The following is a 26,437-nucleotide window of genomic DNA, read 5'->3' as shown; positions in this document are numbered from 1 at the left end:
CGGCGGCTCTCAGCGAGGGAGGGCGGCGACGGCTCTCAGCGAGGGAGGGGGGGCGAGGGAGGGGGCGGGGGGGTGCGGCGGCGGCTCTCAGCGAGGGAGGGGAAGGGAAGGGAAGGGAAAGACCCAAAGGTTAGGGATTTTTGTTAAAAAATTTTAATATATTATAATTTATAACAGGATTTTATAGCCGGGCCGGGCCGAATCGGGCCATTTTTAATGTTTCCAGGCCCGGCCCGATTTTTTTGGTCGGGCCGCTTTTCCTGCCCAGACCCGACCAATGGGCTCTTTTTCAATGCCCAAGCCCGAAAAATTTCGGGATCGGGCCGGGCGGGCTGGGCGGGCCAGAAGGCCCGTGATCACCTCTATGTGAAATATAGTATAGTGAAAGAATAAATAAACAAAATTGTAAGTAAAAAATATTTTACTAAATTAATCTCCTATTCTCGAGGTCAATTGCAAAATATTGATCGTCATTTTTTACAATTAGTGGAAGCCCATAAATTCAGAATTAAAAGAATATAAAGAATTTTATGAAAAAAAAATTTCAGTGATTTTACGGTTGAGAATAAAGATCTTTAAGGATCCCACGCATATCATTGCCTAGAGTTTTATGTGGTGGCTATAAATAGCCAGGGTTGACTATCAGAACCATTAGTTACATACAAAAGTTGTGAGAGCTACAAAACTCAAGGGAGGAAGTGAGCATGAATCTTTTAGGAGGCAATACGCTTGAGTTGCTAGTGGTGAGATTTATGTTCCTTTCACTTTATTCATTGTTTTGCAGAATTCTTTTATTGATTTTCTTCCGCTGCGGGGAAAGAATTCTAGATTTTCAGAAAAATTATTCTTCAACTGGTATTAGAGCCCAGGTTTGTCTAAGAGCATAGATCTTCTATTGTTGAGCAGATAATTGATTTAATTTGAGATTAATCATGCAATATGATTGTCTATGATTTTTGGATTAAATTAAAATAAAGAAGAAGAAAGGATGAAGGAAAAGGATTTCACAGTTGACCTTTTTCCTTTCCATCCCGTAGACCTCTCTTTTTTTCCTACTCCCACAAACTTCATCTTCTTCCATCTTCCCGTTTCTAGTCCCCTTATAGATCTAAACAGGGAGTATGAGGAAAATGAAGGAAAAAGAAGAGGAGGAAGCAGAAAAGTCTTCCTCACCTCCAGCTCACCTCCAGCCGGCCCCTCTGCACCGTGCCATGGCGGCGGAAGGGAGCCGAGGTGGCTCGCTCGCCACCCCCACGGGCGGACGCAGCCGCTGCGGCGGGCCGTGAGGGCGCATCCCGAGCCACCCCATGGCCGGCACAGGCCGGGGGGGTGGGGTTGTGGCGACCCCAGGGGCTCGGCCACTCCATAGACGAGCCGGGCCATTCCGCCGCAGGCGGAGCCCAGCCACCCCATGTCCGAGCCCGGCCATTCCGTCGTAGGCGAAGCCCGACCACCCCACGTCCGAGCCCGGCCGCTCCGCGGGCCGGCCGCCCGCCACGGGTGGCGTCGCCGCAACCTGCGGAGGGGTCGCCGACCACGGGTTGCCACCATGGGCAGCCACGGGCTGCCTCTCAAAATAAAAACAAACAAACAAATAAAAAAAAAAAGAGGAACAGTTGGAAGAAGAAGTAGGGCAAAGGGAGAAAAATAGTTTAGGGTTTTTCTTTTAATTGGGCTTGGGCTTGTAAAGCCCTATCCAAATGGGTCCGTCGTTGCGGATTGGGCCTTTTATTTGGTCAGCCCATGTTTAATTTATTTGCACCGTATTTTAATGGACCAGAATGGATTTTGGGCCTGAGGCTAAGAATAAGTAATCCATTTAATTGTTATTTAAATATTAAATAATTTGAATTAAAGTCTAATTAGTATGACTAATGTACTAGAGACTATGCATGCCAATTTGACATGATATTTGGGTTTGATCCGATTTGACCATAAATATTATTATAATAATGTTTTCAGAAAATATTATTTAATTCAAAAAAAATAGTGCTAAATAAGGTTATTTCAAAACACCTAGGCCCTCCATTGTTGGTAGATTGGAACACTTTTAATTAATCTTGGTTGAAACTAAAATAGTTAATGCCATTATTAATTTTTGGAGTTCTGGTTTAGTTTTTGGAAAAATAAATGTGTGCATTAGTAGTGAGAGTGTTATTAAAATAGTAGCACAATCTCACTTAAAATGCATACCATTTAAACAATGGATAACACTTAACCAAATGAACATATATGCTAATAGCAGAGGATTGTGTTTGATTTGGTGGCTAAAAGAAAATCAAGAGTCATAGAAATTTGCATATAAGATATATGACATGAGATGTGATCATGATGAATAGCATCTATTCGCTTTACAAGTTATGCCATAATTACCAAAATGGAATTATTATTGTACATAGGGTAAAAGTTCTTGATACCCACTTAGACAGTGAATATAATTGTTATATTCTGGTTTATTTTTAAATACGATTACTATATTTGCTTGATTACTTTGTCTGAGTGGGAGGTACCAATGGTTGAAAAAAAATCTAAGACTAGTGGAAAGCATATATGTGAATGTTTTCGCAGGTTAATCATGACCAACTTTAACCATATTCTAGAATTTTAGATGATAACCATTTGACTGGGCCAAATTTTATTGGTTAGAAGAGGAACCTAATGATTGTTCTCATTGCTAAAAAGATTGTTCATGTCCTAAAGGGAGACCCACTACAGCTTGCTGTAAATTATGCCACCGAAGAGCAAAGGATTGCTTTTGATAAATGGTATGATGACAATGAGCTTACTAGATGCTACATACTGGCCTCTATGACCAATGTGTTGCAGAAGCAATGCGAGGGTATACCTACAACAAGAGATATGCTTATGCATCTCTAGAAAATGTTCGAAGAGCAAAGCAGGTCTGCACGCCAGCAAATAATGAAATTGCTAATGACCACCAACATGGTGGAAGGTACTCCAGTTCAGGATCATGTCCTAAAGATGATTTCTCACATTGACGAACTGAAGACTCTGGGTGCAAATATAGATGGTGAGACCAAGGTAGATGCGATCCTTTCATCTTTGCCTGAAAATTATAATCAGTTCATACTTAATTACAATATGAACAAGATGAGTTCGACTCTATCTGAGCTGCTCAACATGTTGCAAACAGCAGAAGAACTGATTAAGAAAGAGAAAGGTTCTCTTATGCTATTTGATAAATCAGTATCCTCCTTTGGAACCAAGCCATTTCATCCTAAGGGCAAGAGGTTCAACAATAAGAGGAAGTGGTCTCAGAAGTCTCGAGCTGGTCCTCCAACCAGGGAGACTAAGGAACAGTACAAGGGCAATACAGAGAAGAAGCCAAAAGAAAATTGTTTCCATTGTGGCAAGCCAGGACACTGGAAGAAAAACTACTGCACTTAACTTACTTCTCTGAAGAATAAGAAACCTTCTGAAGGTATGCTCATCATTGAAATTAATTTATTGAATGGTCTAATTAATTCTTGGTGTGTGGATTTTGGCACTACCTCACACATTTGCAATTTGTTGCAGGGGTTCAAGAAAACCCGAAAATCAAATGATGAGAAGGTGACTCTGAGGATTGGGACGGGTGCAATTGTTGCAGCGACCGCCATCGGGACCTTTTATTTGAGTCTACTTAAGAATAAGACCTTAGTTCTAAAAGATTGTCTTTATGTTTCAGAAGTTCGTATAAATTTGATTTCTGTTTCAAAACTGGCTTTGTGTAGTCATTCATTGACTTTTAATTCAAAGATTGTTATTAAATTTCAAAATCATTTGTGGCTTCTGGTGATATTGTGATTGGTCTTTATATTTAAAATCATGTAGTAGACTCTGTTAATTGTGTTGAGGGAGATGCAAGTACCAGTGTGAAAAACTTTAAAAGAAAGAGGGATGTGAATCCTACTTACATGTGGCATCTGAGGCTTGGTAATGCTAATCTTGATAAGATCAATAGATTAGTCAAGGATGGGCCTTTGAAACTTTCAAAAATTGAGCCTTATCTAGAATGTGAACCTTATTTGCAAGGCAAGATGACCAAGAGGCCCTTCACAGGGAAAGTAGCTAGAGCCATATGATTATTAGAGTTAGTACACAGATAAATGTGGTCCATTTAACCACATAGCTAGAGATGGTTTCTCATATTTCATCATGTTTGTTGATGATTATTCTAGATATGGTTACATAAGTCTGAATTCTTTGAAAAGTTCAAAGTACTCCCCTTTGACAGGGGAGGTGAATACCTCTCAATTGAGTTTCAAACTTAGCTCAGAGAAAAAGACATCATCTCACAATTTACTCCCCCACAGTTAAATGGTGTTGCAAATAGAAAGAACATGATCCTATTAGATATGGTTCGTTCGATGATGAGCATGTCAAAATTACCTGTGTCTTTTTGGGGTTATGCCTTGGAGACAGTTGTCTATATTTTAAACAGGATACCCACTAAGTCAGTACCTAACACTCCATATGAATTGTGGACTGGCAAAAAGCCAAATCTAAATCATTTCAGGATATGGGGATGTCCAGCTCATGTTAAAAGGTTTAACCTTGATAAGCTGGAATCAAAGACTGAGAAGTGTTCATTTGTGGGTTATCCCAAAATGTACACTGGATCTTATCTTTATATTCCTAGTGAGCACAAGGTAATTACCAGCAGAAATGTTACTTTTCTGAAGGAAGAGTATAGCCTAAACAAAGGCAGAAACAAGATTGTTTTTGATGAGTAGTCAGCTAAGCCTGCAAAAAATGAGAACAATGAGAAAAAAGAAATAGTACCCACTGATGATCTTGAATCGTTCAGAGATCAAGAGCCTAGAGGGAGTAAGAGAATAATTAGACCTCCGATGAGATATTTAATGTTAAATGAGATTTTACAATTGAAATTGGAGGATTTGGATGATGATCCATATACTTACTCCGAGATAATAAGTGATAAAGATGCTGCACATTGGAAAGTGGCAATGGAATCACAGATGGACTCTATGTATTCCAATCAGGTCTGGACATTGGTAGACCGACCAGAAGTTATTAAGCCTATAGGTTGCAAATGAGTCTACGAAAGGATAAGAGGACCTACCGAAAAGATAGAAACTTTTAAGGCTATATTAGTAGCAAAGGGTTATACTCAGAAGCATAGTATAGACTATGAGGAAACCTTCTCGCCAGTGGCCATATTGAAGTCCATAAGATTCTGTTGTTTATAACTGCTCACTATAATTATGAAAAATGGCAGATGGATGTTAAAACCGTATTTTTAAATGGGTACATCTAAGAGGAGATTTATATCGAACAGCCTGAAGGCTTTATATCTCGTGCAAGTGAATCTAAAGTGTGCAAGTTGATCAAGTCATTTATGGACTAAAATAAGCATTACACCACTGGAACATCCAATTTGATGAGTCAATCAAAGAGTTTGGTTTCTCACAAAATATGAATGAGCCTTGTGTTTGCAAGAATATTAGTGGGAGTACTTTCCTATTCCTAGTCCTTTATGTAAACGATATTCTACTTATAGGAAATGACGTCGAAGCGATGTCAACTGTGAAAATATAGTTGTCGAATCATTTTTCAATAAAAGACCTCAGGAAAGCATATTGTTTAGAGACCGAAAAAAGAGGATTTTAGGACTTTCACAGCTTAACTACATTGACAGCATGCTGGTTAAATTCAGCATTCAAGATGCCAAAAAAGGATTCTTACCCTCCAGGCATGACATTCATCTCTCAAAGAAAATGAGTCCTAAAACTCAAGAGGAGAGAGATAAGATGAGGAGCTGTCCCTATGCCTCAGCAATTGAGAACCTCATGTATGCAATGTTGCGTAAAAGACCAAATATCAGTTATACAATCTGTGTAGTGAGTAGATATCAATTTGATCGAGCCCTGAGCATTAGGCAGCAATAAAGCATATCCTCAAGTATCTTAAAAAAACTAAACACTATTTTCTGATGTTTGGAGGTAAAGATCTACTGGCTGAAGTTATACTGATTCAGATTTTTAATCAGACATTGATGATAAAAAATCTACATCTGGATATGTGTTTACACTAGATAAAGGGGCAATAAGTTAGAGAAGCATCAAGCAAGATACTAGTACAGATTCTACTACTAAGACAGAATATATAGCTGCAAAGAAAGTTGTGTGCATTTGCAAGTTCATTTAGGAACTTAAGATCGTCCTATCAATTGAGTCTCCTATCACCATTTATTGTGACAACAATGGTACAATTGCACAAGTAGTAGAACCAAGAGCTCATAGGAGGACGGAGCACATAAAAAGGGGATTTCATCTCATACGCGACATCATGAACCGAGGCAATGTGGTGATATTAAAGATAACATCAAAAGAAAACATTGCAGATCCGTTCATAAAGACTTTGACACAGAAAATATTTGAGAACCATCTTGAGTCAATAAAAATCAGATGTGTATGAGTGGTTCTGAGTGCAAGTAGAAAATTATTAAATATATGCCCTCAGAAATCAATTTGTAAAACACCCTAGGAGATCATTACTAGCCCTCAGAAACCAATTTGTTAGATATATGCAACCAATTTGTTAGATATATGCCCTCAGAAACCAATTTGTTAGAACATTGCTAGCCCTAAGTCTCAAGCACATTCTCCATCATCTTCTTAGCACCCTAGGAGATCACAATAAAATTATGTATATTTTGAACTTCAAAATAGATTAGCACCATTATTGTCCAAATTTCTCAAAACAGAATCATGCATTCATCCAAAAAAGATGACTGAAAACGGATACATGCACATGAACCACAGCAGAGAATTGATGAATTAAGATATGATAGTTATATTACATACATTTACCTCAGCAGTCCATTTTTGATCATCAGCCAATACAATAACTACTCATCAACAGGAGCACCATAATTTTCCCTTTCTAACTTTGATCGAGCCAATGGATACGTACCACTACAGTCCGTTTTGAAAAATAATTACATTTGCAAGCTGGTTTCTCACTCAACTGACAATAGCATATGTATCTAGAAACAAATATATATTCATAAATATATACAGAATTATTATATGATGCATTTACCTGTTCAAAGAACCAAAAAGGACAAGATAAGAGGCAGCTTCTTCCTTTATTCCTCTTGAAACCTTCAGCTACATCGGCCATTCTTTTTTTTATTTTTTTTTTTTACTTTTTCAGCTCGAGATGGGGTTATGTTGGTAGGTGATGCTCACACATCTGGCATGTAGTGGCAGACCCAGGGTTAAAAAAGGTGCAGCGATCGCATGACCAGTGATCATCCAAGCTGCGACTAGGACCACCTGATCGAGCTGCCTTGTTCTTTCCACTCTTGCTACCCTTGCCGCACACACTCTTCGAGTTAGAACTTTGACTGCATGCAGCCTGGCTGTTGGTGGAGTCCACGTCCTTCAAGCCAGTTTCCAGGGCTCGAACGAGATTCTCAAAATAATTTCGAGTTACACTGTTGGATACAAACTCATGAAATAAAATGTGCAGCTTAGTCTCAAGACTTGAACTAAAACTACATGATATCTCAAGAAACCAGTCTGAAATACGGTCAGAATTTATACTGAAAAAGAAACCCAGTCAGGTTCATGCAGTTTTCAAATTATTTGTCCACATATAGTTGACATTGATGCTCACAAGCAAGTGCCATGCAACAAGTGAATTGATAAATGAACCCACCCCACCTATTCATAATCACAGTCCCGTCATTTTTCCTAAAACAAACTACAACAAGAAACCATAAGCACATCTACCAGAAAGGAGAGAATACTGATAAAAAAAATATGTAATTTACTGAATTGCCCACATCAGCTAGATGATAGAGTTAGGTGAGAGGTCTGGGATTCTCAGATCCAGGATAGCCATCAGCCACCAGTACCATGCACATAATAAATGGAAAAAAGGCTGCCGGAGTACTCAGTGTATTTGCTTAGCAGTCGAAGAAAGGAATTAAAGAAAGAACAGAGGTTAGGCTTTTGTTAACTAAAATTTTGTAAATCGAAAATATCAATGTGAACACAGAAAATGTTTACTCATAAAAACCAAGCAGATCTGCCTTTCAGCACAATCAAAAAGAAACAGCTTTACTACAGTACGGATGCCAATAAGCCTGAAATAAAAAGCCAAGGTTTGAGTTGCACATACCTGGTTAGTCCAGCCAGTTTTGTACGAAAATCACTGAACTCTTTCATGGGAGAATCTGCTTCTAGGTAAATCTGAAGTTCCTTCTCTGCACATTGATGAAGCCGTTCTAAACCAGACTCAGCTTCACCTACAGCACAATTGTGCATACTCTGTGATTTCCATAGAATGACTACATTACTGGAATCAATTTAATTTCAGGTTAGAAAATAATGTTCAGAACCTTGCAGATATTCAAAAAATTGTCGTTTTGCATGCTCATGCTCAGGTAGATAGTATCCATAAGCATATGTCCATTTCAGCACTCGCCTGCACTCCACTATCTGCAAATTGGAATGGTAAATTTTGAAGACCATGACGGAACAAAATACATAATTTTTACAATTAAACAATTATTCAATATCTTATAACCTACCTGTGACCAGGCTTCAATTATGAACTTGAGCTGGGACCCTGGTTGGCTTTGTTTCTCACTCAGCTTCTCAAGCTGCAGTGTTTTAAGAACAGTTAGCAATAGCATGCTTGAGATCTATACATCAATAAGAATCTTCACTTCTCAAAAATATGCGTGTAATGCAAAATTCATCTATCACATAATCTAGAAACACATCCTAGAGGACAATGAAAATAAATGACAAATGTTATTTACACTATTTAAAGAAATGGATGCAAGCATGTTTGCATGTACTTATGTATGTATGTACATATGTATACGTATATTAAGCATCTCTCAACTTTCAAGTCTACTCATATTCAAGCATACTCCAAACTTTCACTCTTAATGGCATTTCTCGAGCATTGTGCAATTATATATAGATGAGTACATGAAAGTGCTAGTGCACAACTATATGACACAAACAAGAGTGTGTGCCGCATCTAGCTGGAATAGTTATTCTCTAGGTGCTTAATATATCAGTCACTCATAGTCCCACACCAAGCAGTTCGGTAGGACTCCAAATTCAAACAACCACTCAAGAAACAAGAAAATGCACAGAAGAGCACCTTACTGCTCCGATAGGATACTCTTTAGTACCATTTGCACCCTAAGCTCAAGACACATAAGTGCTCTAACCATCTTTCGACTTGTGATCAATCCATAGATACCGATAGAGAATAAATAGACACTCAAAAAAAGTACATGCTCGAACATCATTGACTAACTCCTTATCAATCTCGATTCATTTCAATATGAACAACAATTCAACCGATTCGATTGATTAGAATAGAACGATTACAGAATAAAAGAAGGTATTGGCAATAGATAGGTTTAATTAAAAACCTTATAAAAACCTTAAACCTTTCCATTTATTTTATTTATTTAGAATTTATAAATCTTAGAATTTATAAATCTTAGAATTAAATTCTAAGTATTTATTATTGACGAGCCATAGTAATTGCACCTATCAAGGAAACTAAAAGAATTATGGAAATGAGTTCAAACGGAAGATAAAAATCTGTTGGTTCCCTGGTAACCTCTAGTTTGATCAGAGAAACCACTGAAAATAAATCTGCTAATGCAGGTTACAGATTCGGTCAAGAGGAAGAAACTTATAATATCGTAGCTGCTCATGGTTATTTGGGCCAATTGAACTTCCAATATGCTAATTTTCTATTCAAAATTGATTGGCACATGCTTATCAGACAGTCATGTGGTTATGCTAATGAAATCATATTTGATTCAAATAGAAGCAGATGAGTGTATCAGCTGTATGATTGCTTCCAAATTAGAGCTGATCATGGGCCAAATGCATGCCCAGCCCGATTGGCATGCCAAGCCCCCCCCCCCCCCCCCCCAACGGGCTTGGGCAAAAATACAGGCCCAATCTGAAAATCAGGCCACGTTTGAGAAAATTAAAAATTGTCCCTGCCCAGCCCAAGATAATTATATATATATATATATATATATATATATATAAACTAATAATATCTTATAATAATAAAATCATATACTATATGTTTAATGAATATAAGAATATCAGGTTTGTTTGGCAGGCATGTATTGACCTTTCCATATTGGGCCAGGCCCAGACAAAAAAGAGGTCCGATGTCCAGGCTAGGCTAGGCCTGAGCATAAACATCGGGCCTAATTCTACTGTAGAGCCCGAGCCCGACCCAATGTTTGATCAGCTCTATTCCAAATACAAATAACTATTTTAACAAAAAACCAGGTTTCTCAATTCTACTAACACAAAAAAAATAGGAAAATGCACAACAACGTCAGGAGAGTGCCTACCTTTTCAGTTTGCATGCTATGCAGATCTGCAAGTGCCTTTTGCCTTGACTGCAAATTAAGAGAAATATTATATTTAGTTCAAAAATTTACTATCATTAAATGAAAACAAGTCAAGTAGTATCAGATAACAAATAGAAGCATTAGGAAATCAACCCCAACGATTTCAGCATGCATATGTGCATTAGATAGGAAGCAATTTAATCATGTAAGCATACATATAGTAATATAGGATAGATCCCTTGTGAAATACCGAATAATGTCTGTGTTTGTTAAATAGCACAAGAAGCGTATAATGTAAGAAACAGATGACAAAAAATGAAAGTGGCATTTGTTAAACAGAGAATAAGGAACTCCATGCAACACAATAGATAGGCATGGTAAACATACGCTCGCACGCACACTTGCACTTGAGATAGAGGGAGACCAAATACCAAGCAGTAAAATTTTATACTGCAAGCATTGACAAGGCCATAGAATTGCATTTCCATGATGGGCATTTCCAGGCATATGTTTCCATGCAACTCAAACCAAAGCAAGGAAATCTGCTTCCCACTTCAGCAAAATCAATGAACTGTACTTCAGCCCACGGATTTCAAAGTCAAGTTCTGTGTGGGTAACAGAGACGCTTTATTCTGCTTTAATGCCCTCCCACTTACTTCCCCCATACAAATGCTTTAATGCCCTCCCACTTACTTCCCCCACATACAGAGGCGCTTTATTCCGCTTTAATTTTATACTACCCTCTCATTTAAGCAGTATTAAATGATAATCATCATCAATGGTAATTCGATGATAACTTTAATATTGGTGCAACCTATAATCGATTACTACAGGTGTAGATTGATTTCATAATAATCAATTATAGTGCGATTGATTAGATACTTCAGCAAATACTCATCATCTCAAAAAATCATCATAGAGGTATGTGAATGCAAAACAAAACATGATAGATATCTTATTAATGAAGTCTAATCAATGAAATATAACTAGTGCAGCAAACTGAAAATAACCACAACAGAACAATAAAATAAATACTGCCAGTAATCTCGGGTTCCAAGGATGTGATAGATGACAACGATGGTAATAATGATGGATGGAGATAATGATTGATGGTCGAAGAACTGAGGGATGGGCAAAAGATGGTGATAGAACTAGTCGGATAATTACCTCAGCAAGTTTGGTTCCTCCAATCAAATGAGAATCTTCAGGCCGCACTCTACCAAAGTATCGAGATGAAGGATGACGAGGTCAAGAAGATGGCTCCAAGAAGAAATAGGTCAAGAAGCAGGATGAAAGTGGAAGGAAAAGAGTCTCTCAGGGCTTCGCCCACAATGGCACTCACCTTTCTAGGGTTTCTTCTTCTCGTCTTTTTTTTAGCTACTGTCATCTCTTTTATAGGCTGAGTTACTGTTCCATGAATAGTAACCTGATCGGGTTACTGTTCTATGAACAGTAACGGGTCGGGCTACCATTCATGTGAAGTGTTTTTTCTGTGCAGCAAATTTCTGCGTATTTTTTTTTTCTTTTCTAGCTTCCCGCCTTCCATACATGCACAATTCTATTTTCAAGACTATCATCCATCCTCCTCCATTCCTAGAGATGAGTGATGACCGTGGGCATTGAAGAAAGGCTAAGGCTCAAACAATTAAGTGTGGTGATTTGGAGTTGGGTTAGACTTCCTATCATACCTAGGTGGACCCTTTTTGCTTGGCAGTACTAGTACACGACTCGACTGAAAATCCAAGCCTAAACATGGCTTTGGATGAAAAACACAAAAACAACAAAAAACATAAACTATGTCTAAGATGGAGTCCTGAGACTACATCAGTTTCCCCCAACTGGGAAGAACTCGACTCCTAACGAGTAGGCCTCCTGTATGCACTGCAACAAATCAGGTCTCTGGCACCTCAACTCGTCCTCGCTGATCCATGAACTGTCTGACATAAGTCTCCCTTGCCAACGCACAAGAAATCTACGGTACTGCCCACGCCTAGTGTCTACTGCTCACATGTCAAGAATATCCTCAATATCCTCATGAAAACTGGAATCTAAGCTGGTGCTGGGTAGATCTGGATCTACAACCGCCTCTGGTGGATCTCCATAGAACTGGTACAGATCGGCGATGTTGAAAATTGGGAAAGTCTAGACGTTGTCTGGAAGCTCTAATAAATAGGCATTCTCCCCCAACTTTCGACATATGCGGAATGGACCATACTTTCGCCAGCTAAGTTTGCTGTAACTGCCCAATGAAAATCTCTCTCTCCTGAAATAGGCCATCACCAGATAGCCCTCTGCAAAGTGAACCTCCCTATGATAACGGTCAGCATCATCCTTATATACCTAGCACTGAAGTCAAGCAAGCGCTGATGAACTTTCCGTTGGATGTGACGGACCTGCTCAATATTCTTCTCTGCTTCGGCACTTATCCGACCATGATAGGAAATGGAAGCACGATCAAGTATGTGTGAAATAGAAAATCCGTAGATGATTTCAAAGGAAGACTTACTAGTAGTACGATTTATAGACATGTATGCAAATTCAGCCTGTGCTAAAACCAAATCCCACTGAGTAAGATGCTCACTAACCAAACATCTAAACATGTTACCAAGTGTACGGTTCACTACCTCTATCTGACCATCTATTTGAGGGTGACAAGCATTGCTAAAGTTTAATTTCGTTTCTAATTTGCTCCAAAGATTTTTTTCAAAAATAACTAGTAAATTTTGTGTCCCTATCATATGTGAATGATCTTAGAATACCATGCAGTCTAACAATTTCTTTAAAACATAAATGTGCTATATGAGATGCATTAGATATTTTTCTACATGAAATGAAATGTGACATTTTTGAAAACCGGTCCACCACAACAAAAATCGAATCAACCTTCCTAACAGACATTGGTAGTTTTACAATGAAGCCCATGGTGACATCCTCCCAAGGGTCACTAGAGATAGGCAACAGGGTGTACAAGCCTGTATTTTGGACCTTTTCTTTTTCTTGCGGACAATGTTGACATTTTCGCATGTATCTAATGACATCGTCTCTCATCTTAGGCCAAAAATATTTTAAATTTAGAATCAAGGCCCTTTGAATACGTTCTTTGCCTCTAGCTTTCACAAAATTTTTCGTGTTATACCCATGCAATTCCTTTTGTGGATAGTGTGTGATATTCATTTTGTCTTTCACAAAGAAATATATATTCTTTTCTCCGTCATGTTGGGTCTTCTTATCGTACTGCCAAGGCCTACCTAACAACACGTAGCACACCTCCATAAGCATAACGTCACACCATACCTAATCTTGGCATCGTTTTCTAATGAAAAACTCTACTAGACACCTGTGGGTGACTGGAACCTCATGTCCCTCCTTAAACCAAGATACCTTATATGGTTTATAAATCTTTTGTGTAGGTATCTTTACTTTATCAACCATGTGTTGAGATACGAAGTTTTCAGTACTGCCACTATAATCAAGATAGAACATCTATATCCCCCTGCAGTACCCATAGTCAAGAAAATACTTCGTCTCAACCAATTGTCCTAGACAGGTTGCTTAGGTGCGACCATGATATGGTGAATCACCATGAGTGGACCCACCGCATCACCTGTAATGTGGACATTGTCGTTCTCCGACTCATCTTCATGTTCAGACTCACCCTCATTTCTCTAAATTGGGTTCATCTGAACCGTCCTAGCGTCCATGCTCAATTAGGTGAGACTGAGACTGAAATTTTCTCAGGAGACATTCAAAGGATTTATGACCGGGTAACCGACACTTATAGCAAATGATAGTAGAATCAGGTGTCGGTGCCAGTCCGCCTTTGCCCTTGTCCTATAATTCCTTGTTAGAATTGGGCTTTAGGGTAGTTGTGGTCTTGGTAGGGTTCTGAGAACGTATTGCCTTATCTTCAATCTGACTCTTTACATGGGTAGTAGAATTTCTGTTTGAGTCCCACTTTCAGCCACTAGTTCGCCTTTGTTGTGCTTCTACCCTCAATGCACGGCGATGGGCATCATCAATACTCAAGACATCGAACATCTCCACTTGGTCTAGGATGTCTTGTCTCAAGTCATTGATATATCTACTGGCAACATGAATGGGATCCTCACTAAGGCTGTTTCTTGCTTGGAGCTCATAGAACTCCTTGGTGTACTCATCCACGATCCTAGTTCCTTGTCGGAGGTTTTGGAATTTCAAGTAGCGGTTTTCGCGATAATGTAACAGGACAAATCATTTCCTCAACTTCTCCTTCATCTTACTCCAGGTACGGATCTTATCCTTACCTTGTTGAACTCTTCGTTCTTGGAGTTGCTTCCACCAAACCAGTGCGTGTCCCTTCAATTTGAGGGTCACAAATTTGACCTCTTTATCCTCAGGGATTTTCTTCCAATCAAAATATTGGTCGATTTTGTTGACCAAATCAAGAAAAGCATCTGGCTGGAAACGCCCCTCAAAATCTCCATCAATCTTAATGCCATCATCCCAACGTCTAGCATGAGGGGGTTCTCTATGTGGTGCTCTCTCTGTTCCTACGTAATGGTCGGTCATCTAAGTCATTTTCTATCTTATCTGACTCACTACTCTCGACTACCCTCTAATTGACCCTTTGTCTACCTTGAGGTCTGACTCTACGTCTTGGTTCATCCTAATAGTTTCTCTCTCCTAGGTCTCACTATCTCAGATATGTTCAATTCTAGTCTAGTCATGAAGCTGGAGAGGTGTTCTACCTGTCGTTGGATTTGTTCTAAAGTTTGTTGTTGGGTTCTAAATGCATCTTGCCAATTATCAAACATGATTGTAGGCTAAGATTCAACTCAAAACTGTTTCAGAGGTGCTTCTAATATTATGGAGATGAAACAGATTTTTTTCAGAAAAAAATTTTCAATTTTTTTTAATGCCGAAAATGAATATTTTAATACAGAAAGTAATATTTTAATGCAGAAATATTTTTTTAGTTTTTAAATGCGGAAAATGAAAGCAGAATTTTTTTAAATGCAGAAACTAATTTTTTTGTATTTTTAACTCCAAAAATTAAAATTTATGTAGTTTTAAATGCAGAAAATATAATTTACTTTTTTTTAATTCAGAAAATATATTTCTCTATTTTGAAGCGCAGAAATTTAATTTTTAGAATTTAAAGTGCAGAAAAAATGGATGTTATGATGCAAAAATAATAATAAAGATTTTTAAATATGCAGGACCTATTAGCTCTGATACCACTTTGGTGCAACCTATAATCGATTATTACAGGTGTAGATTGATTTCATAATAATCAATTATAGTGCGATTGATTAGATACTTCAGCAAATACTCATCCCAAAAGATCATCATAGAGGTATGTGAATACAAAACAGAACATGATAGATAGATAATTAACGAAGTCTAATTAATGAAATATAACTAGTGCAGCAAACTGAAAATAACTACAATAAAACAATAAAATAAATATTGCCAGTAATCTCGGGTTCCAAGGATGTGATAGATGGCAACGATGGTAATGATGATGGGTGGAGATAATGATTGATGGTCGAAGAAATAAGGGATGGGCAAAAAAATGGTGATAGAACTAGTCAGATAATTACCTCTGCGAGTTTGGTCCCTCCAATCCAATGAAAATTTTTAGGCCGTGCTCCACCAAAGTATCGAGATGAAGGATGACGGGGTTAAGAAAGTGGCTCCAAGAAGATAATAGGTCAAGAAGCAAGATGAAAGTGGAAGAAAAGAGTCTCTCAGGGCTTCGCCCATGGTGGCACTCACCTTTCTAGGATTTCTTCTCCTTGTCTTTTTATTTTTTTGGCTGTTGTCCTCTCTTTTATAATCTGAGTTACTGTTTCATGAATAGTAACCAGGTCAGGTTACTGTTCTGTGAACAGTCACAGGTCGGATTACTATTCATGTGAACAGTGTTTTTTTCTATGCTGTTTTCTACAGATTTCTGCGTATTTTTTCTCTTTTCTAACTTCCCTCCTTTCATACATGCACAATTCTATTTTCAAAACTATCATCCAGCCTCCTCCATTTCTAGAGATGAGTGATGACCGTGGGCATTGAAGAAAGGCTAAGTAGAGGTGGCAATCGCATCGAGTCGGATCACATGCAAGTCGAGTCAGAAAATCATAAACCTGAACCCGACCTGTTTACTAAACGGGTCAGAAATTACAACCTAAACCTGTCATGTTAAATAAACAGGTAACCTAACCCGATCCGTTTAACCTGTTTAATAAACAGGTAACCTGTTTGCCCAACCCGACCCGACTTTTTTAACCTATTTGCCCAACCCGACCCGTTTAACCTGTTTAGACCTGTTTAATCTGCCCAATCCTGTTTAACCTGCCCAACCCAACCTGTTTAACCTGTTTAGACCTGTTTAACCTGCCCAACAGTTAAACGGGTTAAACAGTTTAAACGGGTTAGACATCTAAAATCCGTATCCGACCCAATTAATAAACAGATTAAACGGGTCGACCTGTTTACGACCTAAACCTGTTTAGGCCAAACCCAAACCTGTTTATGGTGGGTCGAATACGGGTCGGGTCATATTTTGCCACCTCTAAGGCTAAAGCTCAAACAATTAAGTATGGTAATTTGGAGTTGGATTAGGCTTTCTATCACACCTAAGTGGACCCTCTTTGCTTGGCAGTACTAGTACATGACTGGATTGAAAATCCAAGTTTAAACATGACTTTGGATGGAAAACATAGAAACAATAAAAAACATGAACTATGTCTAAGATAGAGTCCTGAGACTACATCAAATATCCAAAACTTCCTAATTCTCATGCACTGATTTCCTAAAAAACAAACAGCAAAACACATGTTTCACCAACCTAAGTTCTAAGAATTCAAATTCTTAGAACTTGAAGTTCCAACACTTCCAACACTTAACACACCCTTGCAGTAATAAAAAGATGTTGAAACTACTGTGAATGCACAAAGACGTGAAAGTGCAAGTACTTCAGCTGGAAGAAGATAATTTTACTTAATGTTCTTAAAAACAGCATCTAACAAATTAAAACAGAAATAACTGCCAGACTAAAGCATGCTGAAGAGAAACAACGTTTAGAAAATGTACATACTGATTGATTGGTTGCCCAACGTTCATAATAATGTGTATATCTCTCAAGAGAGTTTTTAGCCATTTCTCTCCTCCTTTCAGATTCATCATACTGCAATCAAATAAAACATAACAAACATAACATCAGTAATGCCCCCAAAATTTACATTAAATGTATCATGAGTTTAAGCAGACAAGACAGAAACAAAAAAATAAACAACAGATCAAAAACATACTAGTCCCTCCTGCTTTGCTACTTCATAACGATTACAAGCATAGAAACCACCAGTTCTCTCTCCATGTTCCGACCATGCACCGAGACATAACCTTCAATAATAATGAAAAAGGCATCAGATTAAAAGGGAAAAAAAATGAAGTACTGAATAAGTGATTTCAATAAGGCATTCAAGCTGCTGATGCAAAGTTTTTTTTTTACCAGCAAAACTCAAATTTACATGGAGGTGTGCATGTCATATGCATACAACCCTGGTTTTTCTCAATTGGCCGTTTGCATTTTGGACAGGGTTTGGAATTAGCCAATATCCTGCAAAGAAAAATAAAATCCACAACACAACAAACATGGAGAAATTTTAGAGAGATCATTTTAACTCAATTTTGCTCACTCAAAATATGTTATAGTGAGAGTGTAGGCAGAATCAACTGAGTTGGGAAGACCCAGTAACTTAATATGCTCATGACAAGAGACCACACACTATACTCCAGCACCCATAAATATTGTGCTAGTACATCAGCAAAAAGTTATCTCAAGAGTTTCGAACAAGCCATGTTATATGAAAAATAGATGTAATGGAAACAATAGGAGAGGAATATGTGCCAAAAAAAAGAACTGAATGAATGTTACGATTAACCTCCAGACAGCAGTTAGAAACACATCTTGTAGCAAGAAATTATCTCAAGAGTTTCGACCAAGCCATATTATATGAAAAATGGATCTAATGTAAACAATTGAAGAGGAACATATGCCAAAAAACGAACTGATAACGAATGTTATGATTAACCTCCAGACAGCAGTAACGAAAATCAATTCGAGTTTTAGTACTATTCAGAATAAACATAATAGTGAAAATAAATTAGAAGACAAGAACATGAGAAAAATGCAAAACAGAGACATTATGGACTCAAATCTCCTGATATTTGAAACTCAACATCATGACAAAAAAAGTTATAACATCACAGTTTTAACAAATTTTAAGTTTACATAACCATTCAAGTAAGAGCATTCTAATACAATACTTTCTTTGATAGTAATAAATTACCCAACAATGGTAGTAACAAAGGATCATTGGACTCAGGATGATAAGGGAAAATAATTAAATCAAATGTTCATTATACTTAGGAAATTCTGCAGCCATAGTCCTGATTACACTGAACACTGGAAGGCACTAAAAATTGAATAAATATAATAAGAAAAATCATTTTAAGTCTGATGTGCAACTAGAAAACCTACAAAACAACTAAATCATACTCATCAGAATTAATAAGATATGAAAGGTTCAAAATGCTATAATCAGGTAGCAACACGTAAACAATAAAATACAAAAAAAATATCTACACCTATTAGTAAAACTGGAAGAACAGAAAGAAATCAACTCATCTACATAACCCATCACCTACCAATTCATATTTTCAGACTCCGCACTGTTTTTTAATATCCACTTGGCAACTGTACCACAGTCCACTGGTCGATGAGTTTCCTCGGTACACTGCAGATTTCATTTTCGAAGACTTAGAATGCCCTCTGATGGGATAGACATTGATGTTTTAAAAGAATGACTGTACACCCATTTTTAGAAAACACTCACATGCCAGCAAAAGCTATATGAGCATTTGCAGCAAACATCATTGCTTCCACTGCCGAATACAAAATCCACTGCAAACTCACAGCCCGGAGCAGGGCACCATTTTGTCTGCAGGAAATAAAAGAAAAATACCAGACAACAAATAAACTCAAAACAAGGATATGGTTACTTCCCAAACCTTGTATAGGTCGACTTTGCTAAAAATTGAATAATTGCATCCATGAGAATCATAAAAGCAGATATAAAGATGTCAACATATCTATACTTGATTATTCTACATATATAATACATTTGACAATGATTATTACCAGAACTTATAAGCTCAATGAATTGAGCAAAAAGATTATCAATATGCCAAAAAAATCACAGGTGCGACAGCAATTTCAATTTAATAACCTTGATAAAACACCTTTACAAAGAAAGAAACATGCATAGAAATACGAAACTACGCGACATCATGCTATGTCAATTAAACTACAGTCTCACATTTTGAAATTAAAAGGAAAACTAGCGAACAAAGATGAGTATTCCCCATCATAAAGGAAAGAAATACTATAAAATATTCCCACATAGAACTCAAAGATGCTAAACCATACTTATTCACTGATTTTTCTTATTTCAAATTCTTTTATTTCAATTATTGATGCATGTAAGAGAAAGGCCAAAGAAATAAAGCTACCCTTAGTGCAGGCATCTGCAGTTTGAATCACAGATTTACCTTCCTATTATCTTCAATATATGATCGAAGAAGATAGCGTGCATACTTCTTTTTATCTTCCTCTGTAGCTAACTTATTGACCATGTCCTGACCAATAGCAGCACCACAGGAAGGATCAGGACATCGCAACATTAAGCATCCAGGACCATCACTTACTGATGTGCCAATATAACCTGCCAGTCAGAACTAGGATTAAACCTCAAAGTATAATATGGTTCAACCAGAAGATAAGAAAAACTTAAACCACTAAAAGAATAAAAAATTATGGTTGAAACTGCATTTCTGCTTTCATATTCAACATAATTTCAACTCAAAGGCTGACAATTTATAGTGGCAATGAAGGCAATTTTGGGGGGGGGGGGGGGGGGGGGGGGGAATGAGGGTAAATACTTCCAATTATCATTGTTCCGTCAACAAACTTAAAGGCAACAAAAACTGATATATACTGGCAAAACAACTATGTGAAGAAACATAATATTGAAACCAAAATCTGGATTAGGATGTTTTGTTACTTAAACACAAAAATGAAACAAGTAAACTGTTTGGATTCATTTAGAATTGGCTACTGACTAGTGAACAAACAATGTGCAAACCAATAAAAATTGAAAAATGCTGGTCTAACTGCCAACTAACAGTTTGAAAGCCTGAAGCTATTCCGTCCAAGAGGCCAATATTTTCCTCCCACCCATTCCATCTTAAATATTCATATTTATTGACACATTCTGCACCTTGGATATAAACACATTTTCCTATATTTAGATGGAATTTCTTCCCTCTATATCAAGACTCTTTCCCACGTGTTTTTCTATTTTTTTGCTAAAATGGATGATTCATACAGTTCTAGTACAAACACATCCAAAAAAGTCGAAAAATAGCAAATCTCGGAGCGCTCTTGGCACCCTTGGAGTGATTGGCCACATACGACGCCACCCAATCTGCGGCCCCATTGACTTCTCTATACACGTGCTTGGTCTGGAATGCCATGCCGTCATTGACCATAGCCCGGATGTCTCGAAGTAAGGGATGGCACCCACCCACGCCGCCAGTGCCTCCCTGGATCTAGCTGATAATCGTAGCCGAATCTTCCTCGAGCATAATGCTCTAGCCCACAACACGCACCGAGCATAGCCCAAACCGGCCTATGCCGCCCCCAGCTCAGCCCCTGGGACCGAGGTATCGAAGCTCTGACAACCACCAGCAAGAACCACCCTAGAATCCGGGCTTCTGATGACGAAGCCAGCACACTCTTTCCCACATTTAGAGGAATGTTTTAACTATTGTTTCTTGATTTCATGAGCTTAGATTGCACCACTATAGAGATAGACTTCATTTTTACCAACTACTGATTTAGATTTCATGACAGGCCCCTCTTTGCTCACTTGATTCAACCTCATACATGTGCATCAAAAATCTGTATATTTGAACTTTTAAACGAACAGTTGGGTCTCGATAAACAAACTGAATGGTAGCTCATAACACATTAAAAAAATATGCAGAATGACACATATTAATGTATATTGGAAGCACATAGTGGAACTTGAGCAACTTTCAATCATGATTAGAGCTAATGTAGGCTGAGCAAATATGATTGGCAGAAATCCAACTATCAGGTAGGCGAACAGACCTCTCCAACATGCCCCACAAAAAGGATGACCACAAGCAGCAGCACTCATTATATTGCGAGGATATGTTTCAAAACATATTCCACAAGTCAGCTGCCACCAAAAGCAGTATCACAAATAGGAAGAAATTTTTTTCTAAACATACATAGGAGGAAAATTGAGTTAATGAAAGAAAATAAAACATAGTTTTGAAACAAATAAATACTCACTTCCCGAACATTTGGAATTTCAACTGGGTTCTCCAGCAAGCCGACAACCTGACGGACATCATGTTCATCTGCAAACCATTCCTCGTGTACCATACTGACACTCCTGCATACTCAATAAAAATACAGAGCATCAAAATGCATAATCTAAACCCACCAGAGTAGACATACAACAGGAAGTAGGTAGAAAGCTAGGCCCTAGACAAATACATAGGCAAATCATATTGGAAAACATCAAAAACAATCATAAAGGAGAAAATACATCAAACATAACTACAATTACAAAATTAACAAATGGAAAAAAGAACATCACATGCCATAATAGGAAGAACAGGTGCTTCAAATCACATGCCATGTCCATAATAGATAAACATCAAATATCAGTACTTGTCAGATGCTTTTTTTGTACATGTCTTATACTTACGTAAAGTACTCTATTTTTCCAAATTAAAAAAAAAACATTCCACTTATTTTCCAATTACTTGATATATGTCCCCAGCACCTCCACATATGAGAGGGAAGGTGTTCACTTTGTTTTTTTAGCGCACTAACCTTTAAATGATGAACAGTTATATTTTTAGTCTGACATTACTACTAAAATATGACATACAGATTGGGTTCTATAAATTTGATTGATAACTCAATAATGAGATCGTGAAAGTTCACGCTGCCATCTCAAGTCTAGACTATTTTATTTGAATAACCTACTATGTTTTATGGAGTTATTTACATACATGCACGCATGCATGCATGCGTGCATACATTTATATATGTATATTCATTGACATGTCCAAGCTATCCTGCATCCTGCTTTTCCCAGGTTCGCTGTAACAGCATAGCTGTATCATGTCATATGCATACCCCATATTACTATACACATTTCATAACCATTGAACAATGATTCGCTGTATAATCATTTTAGTAACATTGCTGGAATGAAGACAGAGAATACATCAGATATTGACATTGCACAGAGGTTTATTTTGATAGACATGAGAATATGAGATCATAGTCATTGAGGATATCTGTTTTTGTTAATGTCCTTTATAGAAGAGATATTTGTACTTATTCATTTTGGTGTTTCATTTAGGAAGGTGAATGTGAGTAAGGACATCATATAAGAAATTAAGAATGTTTAGTCATCATATGATTTTAGCTAATAAGCAAAACCTCGACGTAAAGATAAAATTCTCAAATAACAGAAAGTATAAAATCAAATATAAATGGCCGGGATCAACTTCTTCATGACAAAAACTTGCAGGGATATATAATCATCTTGGCTGATAAACCTAAAATTCTTAATTATTAAAACACAGAGGTACATAAATCTAACAGATATGACTCAACAGTATATACCATGTACTTCTTTTGGTAAAACCTATGGCAGAAACTTAAGAGCACCACAAATTTAGGAAACTAAAAGTGATAGACTTGTAAACAAGATGAGCACCACTGGAAGCAAACTCTCTTACCACTTGTAGTGCCGAAGAAGGATGCATGCTGCAAATCTTGAAATAGAAAGTACGGTAGATAACCTACTTATATCGTCCTCTTGGCGCTGATGTATATCAGATTCACTTAAAATGGTGTAGTTCTGCAGATATTATATACAGGAAAGTGTTTGGGCATAAGAATACAAGAATGAAAAAGGAAAAATTTACTGAAGCCAAATTATACAAATCCATTTGACAAGGTGCCAACTTGTTTTGACATGGCAATAATCTTTCTAATTATATTCCAAGAATAAGTCGTGATCATATATACAGCAGCTACCACTTATTAAACAAACTAAATAGATTTCATTACATTTGATTTTGATCAAAACAAGCGACCTTAGGCAAAAAGCACATGTTCCAGGTCTTCCTACAACATATAATCTATAATCTCATGCAGTACCAAAGAGTTCCATATCAATCTTCAAAGGCCCAAATTCCCATTATAGTCCATTGTGTCAAGGTGAACGCATATGTTAAACACAATATCCTAGAGCAGTCGTATACTAAACTCCTTAAGTCCAGAAAAATCTGACCATGATATAAAAAGGTAGACCTCTCATGACTAATTTCCAAAGTCTTTCTCTCTCTCTGTGTGTGTGTGTGTGTTCTGCTGCATTACGTGACCAAGTTGAATTCAGAAGAAAAACATAATGAATAAAATAAGACAGCTAAAACAAGATTACTATGCTAATAGACCAGACTCTAGTACGGTAGTACCACAATCTAGCATGTGATTATCTGCACGTGTACACTCCAACTGGAGACAAAACTTTCAAGGATACATTGAGAAAAATATGAAGCAGGAACGCTTTCTAAAAAGGCCAAATCTTAAATATCTGCTTCAAAATTTTTTATTTATTAAGGAGTGTGGCGAAACAGTGTAGATCCTTTCATAGTAAACTGCCATCAGCATCTCCTCGATCATATTATCAAAGGTGGGAAAAGGAACCTTTATAAGACTTGTCAGAATGAAAGTTTACTGCTTTCCACTGCAAGCTTTCTATTTGCTTCCATTGGCAACAACTGCACTAACTGAAAACATCAAAACCCATACACTACTCAACAAAAACTCCACTAATTAACAAATCGTAGCAGCAGGATGGAATCAAACTAAGCTATGAATACAAACCAATATACGACTAACTCTCATACTTAAATAATAAGTTCATTCACAAGAAGGAATCTTTTTTGGCTAAAAATCCAGCTTCAACATTAAAACCCGTAAAAAGAGATAAAAATAAAAGCTAAAAACATCAATTCCACAAAAAAAAAAAACGCATCTTTCCACAAAATCTCTTCACCTGCTGGCGATGGAAGGTGATGTCCTCGGCATCATCATTTGTCTCCTCATTGCCGAAATCATAGTCGGCATCTTCATCATCGGACTCCATCCCCATATCCTCGCTATAGAAATCATCCTCCAGGGACTCGGAACCGTTGGCGTCGTGCATGTCTTCATCGGAATCCATCACCAACCCTAGGCTTTCCCCTCCCGACGGCAACCTTGAATCACGCAAACCCTAACCCCCGCGCAGGGGAATCGGGGCAGAAATCAGCTGGATCAAGGGGTAATTCGGGTGGGAGAAAGGGAATTGGATCGGCTGCGAGGACGGAGATGATCGAATTCTGGGGAGGATTTTCGGTGGGCTTTCGGTGCTTGGGGGATCGGTGGTTTCTTGCTCCCACTTTATCCGAGAACGTCTAAAGGTCGGTTCGGATCGGATTCCGTTAAACCAGACACTAAGGATCCGAATATGTCTGCTGATGGGACGGGCCGGTCAGAAAGGCCCGAACCGGAGAACCGGACCGGGCCGTTAGTTTGCTTGGCCCAAGCTAAGAATCGTGCGAATGACAAGGCTAAGATTTGGGCCCGGGCCAACTCCTAAATGACCTAGGCTTGTTAGCCCTAGGCATTTAGCATTAGCTAGGGTTGGGTTTGGCCTTGGCTGACACACATATGTGTAACCCTAGGGAAGAAGTAGGTTGGGTCAAGTCCATGTGCAGCTTACCCCAATTTGTGCAAGGTTTCATGTCTAAGATTTAGATATAAGCAAAATTCCTTGGGTTTGGGTTGGGTGATGTCTCCTTCTGGATCGGGTATAGGTTGAATTAGATTTAAGGCTATTGTTGAACTAATTTTTTTGGGTCGAACAGTGTTAGTTTGTGGTTGGAACATGGGGTAGAAAAGGACCTAGTATTATGAGATCCAAACATGCCTATATTGGAAGTATGGTATGGCCCTAATCTGGGAACCACTACTTTTATGCTTATTTGACAATCGTGTATCCTTCCTCAAGAGTAGGGGGGCAATATGAGTCAGGTTGAGTTAGGTTAGGTTAGAGCAAACTTGACCTATACCTAAGCCAATCTAACATGTGGTCAAGATTTTTCAGCTCGCATCAGCTCAAAAATTGACCTCCATGATCCAAAACAATTACCGGCTCTATTTGCCATGACTAACTTGAAATCAACCAAATTTGGCTCAATTGGCTTAAGCCTTGATATTCTTGTTGATTCAGTTGCAATGTAAATTATGAGTAAGAGAGGCCGTCTGCACTTAGAAACCTCAACCATGCATGTTCTTCAATAGAACCAACCGAGGTTGCCACAATCCAAACTCTACCCTTGTAAATTGTAATCCATTGGAAGTTCTAAAAATCACACCTCGCTACATAATCTGGTCAAAATATTTGACCCATACCTTAACAAGTTGATATCAGCTTTCATATGAGCACCATTCTTGCCCATCACCATCGCCACAGGAAAAAATTGGAAGAGGGAATCAAGCCAATCAGAGGGGTCTGATTGTCTCATTGCTTGCTCTTTACTGACTGCTTTTGTTTCGTTTGCTTCCTTGGAAAGAAAAAAAAAAAAAACAGAATGAAGAAAGAATTTTTCCCAAACAAGCTCCTTGTCGATTAAATTTAAAGGAAAAAAAAAGGAAACTTTTACGACCCAACATAAAATCCCAGATATCTTATTGGAAATCCCAAAGCTCATAAATTTTAAAATCTTGATGCATTGGGTTGCTAGCTGAACTCAAGATTAAATTAATTGCTTGAACCATGCATGCACTACTCCTACTCACCTCGATGCTACAAAAGATTCAGACTTCTTTGCAAAGCCCATGTCTCTTCC

At 37.9% G+C, this 26,437-nt stretch overlaps 1 protein-coding gene and 1 long non-coding RNA gene across 3 annotated transcripts; one reads left to right on the top strand and one right to left on the bottom strand.

Moving 5' to 3' along the window:
- Positions 1 to 104: 104 nt before the first annotated feature.
- LOC103695619 lies at positions 105 to 6,946 on the top strand. 2 transcript variants are annotated; one of them, XR_005508503.1, is made up of 3 exons: positions 106 to 743; positions 2,701 to 3,442; positions 3,538 to 6,946. It is a non-coding gene; the product is annotated as an uncharacterized LOC103695619 (long non-coding RNA). The 2 variants fall into 2 exon arrangements; XR_602271.4 differs by having other exon boundaries at positions 105 to 3,442.
- Positions 6,796 to 24,982, bottom strand: LOC103716244 (probable E3 ubiquitin-protein ligase ARI8). Its single transcript, XM_039119314.1, has 15 exons — positions 24,601 to 24,982; positions 23,276 to 23,397; positions 21,807 to 21,909; positions 21,600 to 21,690; positions 19,976 to 20,148; positions 19,261 to 19,365; positions 19,073 to 19,161; positions 17,874 to 17,981; positions 17,674 to 17,764; positions 17,460 to 17,549; positions 10,385 to 10,432; positions 8,567 to 8,638; positions 8,375 to 8,474; positions 8,155 to 8,281; positions 6,796 to 7,465 (listed from the first exon to the last, which is right to left on the bottom strand). Exons 1-15 carry the CDS (start codon positions 24,766 to 24,768, stop codon positions 7,195 to 7,197), a joined length of 1,758 nt encoding a protein of 585 aa, XP_038975242.1. The 5' UTR covers positions 24,769 to 24,982; the 3' UTR covers positions 6,796 to 7,194.
- Between the last annotated feature and the right edge of the window lie 1,455 nt (positions 24,983 to 26,437).

This window comes from Phoenix dactylifera, unplaced genomic scaffold (assembly GCF_009389715.1).
Source record: "Phoenix dactylifera cultivar Barhee BC4 unplaced genomic scaffold, palm_55x_up_171113_PBpolish2nd_filt_p 000526F, whole genome shotgun sequence".
Classification (NCBI taxonomy): domain Eukaryota; kingdom Viridiplantae; phylum Streptophyta; class Magnoliopsida; order Arecales; family Arecaceae; genus Phoenix; species Phoenix dactylifera.
This window is presented reverse-complemented; position numbering and strand designations above follow the sequence as displayed.